This window comes from Bos taurus, chromosome 12, assembly GCF_002263795.3.
Source record: "Bos taurus isolate L1 Dominette 01449 registration number 42190680 breed Hereford chromosome 12, ARS-UCD2.0, whole genome shotgun sequence".
Taxonomy (NCBI): Eukaryota; Metazoa; Chordata; class Mammalia; order Artiodactyla; family Bovidae; genus Bos; species Bos taurus.
Genome location: NC_037339.1, coordinates 52,067,114 through 52,078,098, shown reverse-complemented (window position 1 = coordinate 52,078,098; position 10,985 = coordinate 52,067,114). Strand labels below are relative to the sequence as shown.

Here is a 10,985-nt window from a genome sequence, read left to right as displayed (position 1 = left end):
TCAGCAATGAAAGGGAATAAAGTACTTATACTATGTGGAAAAAATCTTAAAACTCTTATGCTAAGTGAAAGAGCCAGACATGTAAGACTATATATTGTATGGTTCCATTTATATGAAATGTTGGAAAAAGACAAAACTGTAGAGATAGAAAACAAATCATTGGCTGCTGAGGACTGGAGATGGGAGTGAGAATTGAGTGCAAGCAGGCCTAAGGGGTGTTTGGAAGTGGTAGTTTTCCAAAACTGAGTTGCAGAAATATTTTCATGACTCTATGCATTTAAAAACTCATAAAATGTAAAATGAATGAATGTGACAAGTAAAGTAGTTGTTAATAAAACAAACATTTAAAAGAATGTGTTCATGGTTGTTGCATCTTTTTAACTGGAGCATTTAGTCCATTTACTCTTTTTGTAGTTATAGATATATTTGGATTTTTTTTCCTGTCATTTTATATTGTCAAATATATTTTATATATTTATTTCTTTTCCCCTTCCTTTCTTACTTTACTTTGGATTATTTTTACCTAATTCCTTATTTCTTCTTCTATTAACCTGGAAGTGATACCTTCTGCTGCTGCTGCTGCTAAGTCGCTTCAGTCGTGTCCGACTCTTCGCGACCCCATAGACAGCAGCCCACCAGGCTCCCCCGTCCCTGGGATTCTCCAGTCAAGAGTACTTTAATATAGTCACCCTAGAAATGTCAACATACACACTTGCAAGTCAAAGTCTAGAGTTAATAGCTTGCCCTTTTCTTGGACAATGCAAGGAATTTAGAATACATGAACTTTAATAACTTCCTGCTTGTGTATATATAATACTAATGTGGCAATTTTAACCCCTCAAGACATTTTAATTGTTTTATACAGTTTAATATTATTTGACTGTCCACATATATGCTATGTTTTGGCTGTCCTACTTTATTACATCTCAGATTCTACATCCATGATATTAGTCTCAAAATTTTTTTTATAATGAAAGGTGATAGATTGTATTAAGAATACTGTTTTTAGAGTCAAACTGCTTTATTTTTTATACTTTTTAAAAAATAAAGCATAACTAGAGGGATACCCTGAACCACGCCCAGTGTCACACCTAGTCAGTGGCAGAAGCAGGATTTGAAACAATGAAGCCCTTATTTTAAACCCAATAGCATCTCCTCCATTGTGAAGTGCGGGAGTCCAGCTCCAGCAGCCAGGGAATGAGCCTGAAGGGATGGGCGGTGTCGGCGAGGAACAACACAGCCTCTCAGTTTTCTTGGACTGCATATTTATTTCAAGCTTAAGATTCTCTTTTATATTTTTACAAAAGCATTAGGTCAGAGGTTTGACATTTTCAGTTCCCCCTGACCCAGATTTGTTGTCTCCATAAATCATTGTTGCCCCTCAAAAGGAGTTCCTGCCTCAGCCATTCTCTTATCTACTTCTCATGTGTCCTTGTGAATACGTTGTAACTCATGCTAATGTCTGGGCTTCATACCACATTCCTCAGTTTATTTCTTATCTTTCTAAATCTTGTTTGGCCCTAGTCTCCTGAGCTCACTTTCTCTAAAAAGGCTTCTAACCACTAATATCTCCAAAATTCCTAATCTCTATAAGCTATAGTAACATATGCTAACATTGCAACATTCCTTAAATCTTGAGCTTCTAACTATTTTAATTATTCCTAAGCCCTAAATTCGGCAAACTCCTCTGCCATAAATATTTCCCTCACAAATAGGTTTCAGATAGCAATGCCTCGCATGGCCTCAAGCTGTGGCCTACGTGCTCATCCTGGAACACTCTTTTGTAAAGGTCCTTGAACGAATGTCAATGATTAACTTTATAAATTATTCTCTGAGCACAGCTGCAGAAGGCTTTGTGCCTTCTCATGCTCCTCTCAAGAACAATAAGCACCTTAATATTCTTTTCAGTCAACTCAGCCGAGGAGAGGAAAAAACAGGTCAGAATCACAAGGCCTAACTCCTTCATCCTGGGTTCGTGCCTGCGGGACAAGGAGAGGGAGTTGGGGCCGTGCCTCCATTTTGTCAGTAAGGCCTAACGTGGCTCCCGACAGTGAAGGGATTCTTACAACCCATAGTCTAAGAAGTCTGTTGGTGGCACAACAGACCAGAGCCATCTTCACTGTCAGCAAGTTTTGTGTAGAAGTTCAAATCCCCCTCATACCTTGAGGTTCATAAAGGTTCATAAATAATTCCTCTGAAAAGTTTAAGCTAAGTACAGGTGACTTGAATTTCAGCCTTATGAATTCTTTTAAAATAAATTTCTCTGTGTTTCTTGCACATTTATTAGCTTGCCAAACTAGGTAACTGGAACTGTCTTGCAAAATTTACAGGACAAGACTGCTTCCATATATATCCAGTTCTGTGTTTGGGCTCTGAAGTACTGAAATGTGCTGCACTTATTCCCAGGACAGACCCTTGTTCTATAAAGCAGAGAATTGAATTTCCCCTGATACAAAGTCACCTGGATGTTGTCAAGCCATAGGAGAGATTGTATGATGGAATTGTTAAATGCTAGATAGATTTTGAAGCTATCTTTGGTGGAGAGGTTTCTTTCAGAAGTGTGGTTAGCACAGAGCAGTCTTCCAGGTCTTCTAAGTTTTCTACTATCTCTATAAGCCTTTCTACAGCGTGGCAGGACAGCGTCCTGCAGGAATTGGTTCTGAACTTTTCCTGTAGGTCCTTCTGGCTCAGAGGCTTCCTCCAGTGACCGTAGAAGGTATCCGAACGCTCTGTGAAGATGGATCCATCCTTGAGGGCAACACTCATCTCACAGTACAGTGTGTTGAAGTTTGGTAGGTTGTCTCGAGGGTGCTCCAGCTCCACCTTACCAAGCAGCTCTCTCACCTGTGGCCTGTTGATCTGGCGTTTGTGGAAGGCTGGGACAGTGATGACACCATCGAGCAGCATGGCACAGGCCACATACTGGAAGGAGTGGCGGGCTTCATGCTCGGATTTGGGAAAGGGCCTGTTCACATACTGGACATCTGGAATTCGAAGCACAATTCTCTCAATGCGGTCAATGGGGAGTGGGCTTTTGTCTGTTACAAGGTGCCTTCTCATGGATGCAGCTGTGTCTGCCACCCAGTGGGTGGCCAAATGGGCAGGGAAACGCTTGAAGGCCACATCCTGCTTCTCCAGAAGCCAAGTGTGTGAATCTAGGTCTGGAAGGACTTTAGGAGAATAGTTGGTATAGAAAGCCCCAAACCCTGTCTCCAAATCCAAAACCCGTTTGTTTCCCTGGAGACCCAGCATTGCCAGGAAAGCAGCTTCTAGCCCATGCCTGGCAGCATTGCCCACGTGAAGTGGCTTGGTCTGAGTGGCAGCATTTGCCATGGGTGCCCCAGCATGAGAAACAGCAATAGCCAGGGCCTCTTGGCACTCTGTCACGCTGAGCCCAAGAAACTTAGATGCGGCGGCAGCACTCCCCAAGGTTCCCACCACCGAGGGGGGATGGAATCTGAAAAGCAAAAAAAAAGAACACAGAGGTGGAGACTTACAAACTTCAGCTGCCAGGGGGCAGTATAGTACAGTGGTCAGGAGCTGAGCTAATGGAGCCCTAAGGCCTACATTCAAATCTCAGCTCTTCCTCCTATTAGCTATGTGATCTTGGAAGTTATTCAACCTCTCTGTACCTGTTTTCTCTTACATAAAGTGGTCATCATCTCATCATAATAGTAAAACTCCCTTGTGAGTTTTGAATAAATTCCATTTCCATTTCCATTGAGTTTTTACAGTTACTTACAGAGGCTTTCAGCAATCAACAACTTTTGCCTTTTGGGCAATAACAGTAACAGTGAAAGTAAAGGAAAGTCGCTATAATTACAACAGGGCTTGACCCATAGTAAATTATTTATAAATGGTACTGTTACAGTTGGGCTTCCCTGGTGGTTCAGCTGGTAAAGAATCTGCCTGTAATGTGGGAGACCTGGCTTTGATCTCTGGGTTGGGAAGATTCCCTGGAGAAGGGAAAGGCTACCCACTCCAGTATTCTGGCCTGGAGAATTCCATGGACTGTATAGTGAAGTGAAAGTAAAGAATTCCATGGACTGTAAAGTGGAGTGAAAGTTGCTCAGTCGTGTCTGACTCTTTGCAACTCTTTGAGCGACTTTCACTTCACTTTCACTGTTACAGTTATTGCCCCAAAGGCAAAAGTTGTTGATTGCTGAAAGCCTCTGTAAGTAACTGTGAAAACTCAATGGAAACTGTGAGCACTCACTCAATATTCTTATTTACTCCTCCCCCAGAAGGCTGGAACAAATGGCAAAATAAATATTAGATTGAACCATCTGATACAGTCAGCGTTGGACCATTTTTGATCTGTGGGTTGAATAGTCAGGTTTAGGGTATTCTGTCTGTTCTCATTCGTCTGAAGGACCCTAGAAATACCAAAGTAGATTTCTGCTTTGAGATGAGCTGAGGGCTATCCAGAGTACCCATGAAGGCCAGCACGTCATGATCACCTTGGGGTGAGGGGATCCAGATCTGTTTATGGTCCTGGTTGCTCGTTGGCTCTTTAAACCCAGAGGAGACTTTTCACTAGCACTTCTGAGATCACACTTTTCTATATGGAATAAACAGTTTGATATTTGGTTGAGTGGACTTAACTGCCAGCACTAATGACAGCAGCTTCCACTGAGCCAACCTCTGTATCAGAAAGCTCCACAGAGATGACAACGAACAGATGAAGGGCAATGTGGGTGCCTCAGGATGGGGCACACTTTCTCCATACCTCTTTGGTATGTCATAGGCTTCTTTGGAGAAACGCAGTAATCGACCTTGCACTTCAATACCAACATTGAAAGCCAGCAGCAGGTCAAGGCCAGAATACTTTGGACTTGGTGGCAGGGCTTCTGATAGAGCCATGAGGACAGGAAGGACAGCTCCAGAAGGGTGGGTGGCAGGGTGCCACGTGTCATCAAAATCCATTGAGTGGATCTGTGTGAATAGACACACAAACAACCAGAACCTAAATGTGTCTCCCTTCATGTGATGGCTTTTGGACCAGTCAGGGTTTATTTCAGTAATCACCTTTTTGATGTGACATTTTTAGATCTGATCCTCTGAAGGTTAAACCTATGAACTAGCTGGGATTCTTAATCACATGGGTGGGCACTAGATATGCTGTCCTCTGGCCAGATCAAGTGGGACCTTCCAGAGCAGCTAGTGAACCGCAAGGAGCTTGGGTCTTACTCAGCGGCCACCATTGGAAAGATCCATACCTTCCTTATAAACAAAGCTGTAGAATTAGGTAGCTTCTCCTCTCCCTCTTTGACCTTTCAACAAGTCACATGAAGAGTTTAATGCCATTTATTCCATATCCGGCCATATTTTCTGAGCCCTTTTTATCATGAAATAATTTCAAATCTTTAAAGAAGTTGCAAGAACTCTTGAACCCAGATTATTAAGCTATATTTTTAGATCTTTATTTTCTGCTATAAGGTTTTATTCTTCCTCATCCCATCACTAGCTTTTTCCTTACATGAAATGGTAATAACCAGAAGTTCAATTTAAAATAGACTTTTGTCTCATTGTGGCTGGTGCCTTCCCCACAGCTTACTGGATGTTTATTTGTGGATGCACCATCAGATTTGATTTTTGATATTCTGAACTACTGTCCCCATAAACCATAAAAATATCTCAGAAATCCCAACAGGTTCACATCCAAATTATATCTTGTAGACTGCTCCTGACACACAGAAAAGGCATATAAATTGTCTGTCAGATGAGAAGTCCTGATTTTTGGTTCCGAAAAAAGAGACACCAGATGGTCATTGTTTCTATCTTGATAAATATCTGCTGATTGAATGAAAGGCTGGTTGCTAAATAGAAACTGATACTGGCCACAGCAGAAGGGATTAAGAAGGAATTGAGTCTGGATATTTAATTTAGAGTTGAGATAACTTAGGAACATTTTTATCAAAATATTTCCATCTTATTTCCTCTCCTTCACAATTTCAAAAAACATCAATTCACTGTAAAAACATGAAACTGAAATTACAACATAGGCGAGAGGACAGGACACTTCACCTCTCTGAACTTCAATGAACTCATCAGTAGGGTATGAAACCTGGGAAATTTCTGAGATATATTCTGGCTCTGAAATTATTCTGATTGTTGAACAGTAGAAAAATCATGGAAATCTCCTTACAGCCACACCGTTAACGAAAGCAGCATAGGTTGGTGGGAGCCTGAGTTCTGGCTGGCCCCAAACAGTGCTGGACACATTGGAACTATAGATCTGGAATGAAAGAATATCGATCAGTGATACAGGGTATGAACCAACATGCCAAGTCACCATTTCAATAGTTGTTCTTCATCTTTGGAGACACTACTTTATTACCCCTTATTGAGCCCTTTGTGCTAGATTGAAGACCTAGTTATTGGATTTCTCTCTTCTTTGTAGAAGAAAAATACAACTTTCTCCATGGAAGGGAGAGGAGATGCTGTCACTCAATCCCAGACTGTGATCCCTAAGTGCACCAAGGAATGAAGTCTGCTTCTTGAAGATAAACACAAGGAAAAGGTAGACTGGTCGTCTCTATCAAGTGTATTCTTTGGTGGGTGGGTGCACATCTCCCATGTAAACACCTGCAGGCTGGTCCAGGCTTTTCTCCAGAAAATCTTCAAGTCTTTGCAAGAACAAATGGCTCGGGGCGGGTGCTGCGGCCACCAAGACTCTCAGGTAAAACTGTGCTTTCAGTTATAATAGTAATCAGCTTGAGATATTGCTAGCCTTAAGATTAAGACTGGCCTTAAGACAGTGACTTAGTAAAGGACGTGTATGTATTTAATATACATACAGGTAATATAAAGCATAGATGTACATATGTGAGAGTTGAACCATAAAGAAGTTCAACTGAACACTGAAGAATTGATGCCTTCAAATTCTCATGCTGGAGAAGACTTTTGGGAATCCCTTGGACAGCAAGGAGATCAAACCAGTCAATGCTAAAGGAAATAAAGCCTGAATGTTCATTGGAAGAACTGATGCTGAAACTGAAGCTCCAGTACTTGGGCCACCTGATGCGAAGAGCTGATTCATTGGTAAAGACCCAGTTGCTGGGAAAGACAGAGGGCAGGGGGAGAAGGGGGCAATAGAGGATGAGATGGCTGATGGCATCATTGACTCAATGGACTTGAGTTTGAACAAACTCTGGCAGTGAAGCCCAAGGAAGCCTGGCGTGCTGCAGTCCACGGGGTCGCAAAGAGTTGGACACGACTGAGTGACTGAACAGCAACAACAAATACAGCATAGAAAAGCATAAAACTGTAAACCACCATGCTGTATTCAGCAGGTGCTCTCTCTAAAATGAAGAGTAGAGCAGTAGAACACAAATGCATGTCCCTGGATACATCTCACAAACAGGTGTGTATGTACACCTGGTTTCAGTTCTAAAGTAGACATGGAGCTTCTTACTTTACTGTATCCACTGGTTTTGTGAAACACTTCTGTGCTGGTTCCCAGGAGCCCCACTCCCAGAGCATCCAGAACCATCCTCTTGCTCCGCTGAATGACACGATCTGTGAGGTGTCCCACCTTCAAGCCGTGGATCACTTTGGCAAAGCTTTCTGTGACAGACTTTAAAGGCAAGAGTGTTAGAGCAGAGCTACAATTACTCTGTATTCACACACTTCCTTTCTACATGAGAACTTAAGGTACTTCTGCATAAAGAGTGTGCTCCATTACAGGAAACCCAGTTGGTCAAATTAAGTTCAGATCCTAAAAAGTGACGTGTAGTGAACACATGTATGAGGCAGAGGGATGTGGAAATGGAAGATGGCCAGTTTCTGTTCTCAGTAGAGTTGAGGACACAGAGTAGCAAGCAGATAATGGCCACAGAGCGTGGTGGGCTTTGGTGGAGGCAGGAAGAGACTAAGAAGGGGAGGAGAGGAGGGAAATCTGGCCCATCAGGTGAGCATGCCTGGCCGTGGAGTAGGGCCCAGGGACTTCCCTGATGGTCCAATGGTTAAGACTTCACCTTCTAATACAGGGGGTGTGGGTTTGATCCTTGGTCGGAGGGCTAAGATCCCACATACCTTGGGGCCAGAAAACCAAAACATGAAACAGAAGCAATATTGTAACAAATTCAGAAAAGGAAATGGTCCACAGAAAAAATAAAAAACTTAAAAAAAGAAAGAAAGATAGTAGGGAACCCCAGCAGACCCCCTGACAAGTCCTGAGCACCACCCCATGTGCCAAAGAATAAATGATCTCTTTGTGGCCCCTGAGGAAGGGAACACTAGGAAACAAATGGGCAACTGCTCAGCCGTCTTTCACCTTGGGCTGTCTATTTCTAAAATATCTTTCTGGTCTTGATTTTTCTCCTGGCATTTACATCTGTTCTTAGTAAAGATACTATGACTAATGCATAAATTATGGTAAAATAAAGAACTCAGGTTCAATCCCTAGATGGGGAAGATCCCCTGGAGGAGGGCATGGAAACCCCACTCCAGTATTCTTGCCTGAAAAGTCCCATGGACAGAGGAGCCTGGTGGGCTACAGTCCATAGGGTTGCAAAGAGTTGGACATTACTGAAGTGACTTAGCACACACTCATGCACTTAGTTAATAAATATTTCATGAGATCTTGCTATGTGTCCGCCCTGTGCTAAGCACTCTAGCACCAAGATATTTGGTGCTTGGTGTGCTAAGCACCAAACCAAGATATTATGGTTCCTACCACAAAAATACTTATCTTCTCCAGGGGACTAAGGACAGTAGACAGATAATTTGAAAAGCAGTATGGCAACATCATAATGGATAATTGCTAAACTAGAAGGTTAAAATTCCATGAACTTAAACTGATTCATTTCTTCCTATTTTTTTTAATCAGAGAATTACATCTATTCTTGGCAAAACATCGATGAAAAACAAAATGCATTTAATTAGACCATCCAGAGGCTATGCGAAACATTGAAATGACATTTTAAATAGAAGCAGGTAACTCTTCAAAGGAGAGGAACTGAGAAAGCTGAGAAGAAAAGGAAAGCTAGAAAAACCAGTTTAAATAAGCCCCATAAAAGGAAACAATACCTGGAGCATCATGTTGTTCTGAAGAGGAGGCTTGTCTCAGGGTGAATTGGGGAGCAATTTGGTTGCCAGCGACTGTCTTTATACCTCTCTCTTCTCTCAAACCCATTCTCTTTCATTTTTTTTCTAACTTGAAAATTTCCACTGTTTCAACACCTCCCAGCTACAATCACTTCAACTTCCTCTTTAATGAGTTGTTTAACTTACAGTAAACTAACTAAATAAACCTAGAAGGTACAGTAGCAATGATCAAATGAGTCCTCACAGATATCAGAAAAGTACATCGATGGCAAAACAAGGCATCTTGTGCCTAGATGCTATCCGTCACAATCAGAAAAACAGTCACACTCTTTTATGTAGGCATTCTAAATTTTGTCCTGGGGAAGTAGACGTGGATTTTTGGAAGAGATCAGCAAAAAAATAAAAGTCATAAACTAACTTACAATATTGTAATGAAAATTGAAAAAAATTAAATGTCCCCCAAGTGTGACTTGATTTGAAGAGAAAAAGTTAAAATTTTACATAATCTCCTTCTCCTTCTGCCTCTGTAACTCAGCTTGCCCCTTGCAAAATCTAGATCATGTAGGTCACATAGTCTCAGAAAGTGGGGACTCGCAATACTAGGAACTGGAGTTTATCTCACTCACTCTTGTCCTGCTCTTTGCAATTGCTCAGCCCCTGCAAACCTGCTTAATCATGCCTGTTTGTGTAAAGGTCAGGCATCCTCCTCCCCATCTTGACCACTGTTCCCATGCTCGTGAAACCCCTTAGTTTAAACCAGCCTATTAACAGCTAGTGTTGCCCACTACAGTCTGTTTATAAAAACGCTGTAAACCCTTTGTTTGGGGCTTAGAGCTTGGAGTGTTAACTCCTCTGGGCCCGCTGGTGTAATAAACCTGAGTTCTTCAACTCTCCGAATGTGGTGCTTGGTTTCTCGAGTACTAGTTTCTGCAACAGGTTAAGTGAAATATGGCATGTACAGCATTTAAGGAGTACTTTCATTTTCCCCTTCCATTTCACCTCTGCTAGTCACCATTGTCAGGGACAAATATGCCTTCCAGAAGTTTCCGGTAGTTTGAGATTAAGAAACTAGAAGAGCATTGAGTGTTTATCACAATTATTCTCAGATGTTCCCTCATTTGCTCCTGAGCTGCATTTTTCAGTATATGCACATCACTGGCTCCTGGTCCTCTGCCTGGTTTCTGGGATCTACTGCCTGCCTCCCTGCTCTGGCCCAAGTGGACTTCAACACAGCTTGTCTGGGCCTTTTTGTTTATAATCAGTCACTGCAGGTTAGCTAGTCTGAACCTAGCTCTGGTCCTCTAGGGAATTCTTATTGCCCTCAGGCTTCCTAGTTTTGTGCCATTGGTTTGTATAGGGGGTACGAAAACTCAGGTTGAGCTTGTGGTTGCAAGTGAAGTGGGAGAATTCTTCTTTGAGGATGATTGCATGTTAATTTCAGAGGAAATCTCCTAGAGCCTTGGGGTTCTACCTGGATCCTGTCACAGAAGAGAGAATTTGAGACAAAGAGAAACTAAATGGTTCTGCATAAAAATTCAAAAGGCTGTCTTTCCTGCAGTCAGTGTCTCTCAGAGAAGAGTAAGTGCTTTGCTTCTCTTGGTTGGGGCTCTGGAGACGGGGTCAAGGCATTAGGAACCTCTGTGGATGGCTGAGGGGTGATACCCTGGTTTTAAGTCAGAACCACACACAGGTTGGGGGTAAGGCTGGAGCTGGGCAGGTAGTCAGCAGGGAACCCCATGTTGGAAGGGCCCAGGCAGACAAATTTAACAGCAGTGGACCCAAATATCTAATTTGAAGTTTTTCTTTGCAATATAATAGTTGTTCGTCATTCTCAGGAAAGTTTGTTACAGACTACAACCTATATCGGCCATGCTTTGGGGAGTGAAGGCAGGGCGATCGTTTATGTATAAAGAAGGCTGCAGGGTACCAGTCAG

The 10,985-nt window shown here is 42.3% G+C and overlaps 1 protein-coding gene across 4 annotated transcripts; it reads right to left on the bottom strand.

Moving 5' to 3' along the window:
• Nucleotides 1-1,248: 1,248 nt before the first annotated feature.
• ACOD1 (aconitate decarboxylase 1) lies at nucleotides 1,249-9,246 on the bottom strand. 4 transcript variants are annotated; one of them, XM_005213873.5, is made up of 5 exons: nucleotides 9,034-9,223; nucleotides 7,418-7,579; nucleotides 6,149-6,238; nucleotides 4,730-4,935; nucleotides 1,249-3,457 (listed from the first exon to the last, which is right to left on the bottom strand). In XM_005213873.5, exons 1-5 carry the CDS (start codon nucleotides 9,043-9,045, stop codon nucleotides 2,512-2,514), a joined length of 1,416 nt encoding a protein of 471 aa, XP_005213930.2. In that variant the 5' UTR covers nucleotides 9,046-9,223; the 3' UTR covers nucleotides 1,249-2,511. The 4 variants fall into 4 exon arrangements, with proteins under 4 accessions (XP_005213930.2, XP_059748262.1, XP_024855909.1 ...); XM_059892279.1 differs by lacking the exon at nucleotides 6,149-6,238 and having other exon boundaries at nucleotides 9,034-9,246; XM_025000141.2 differs by lacking the exon at nucleotides 7,418-7,579 and having other exon boundaries at nucleotides 9,034-9,225.
• Nucleotides 9,247-10,985: the final 1,739 nt, after the last annotated feature.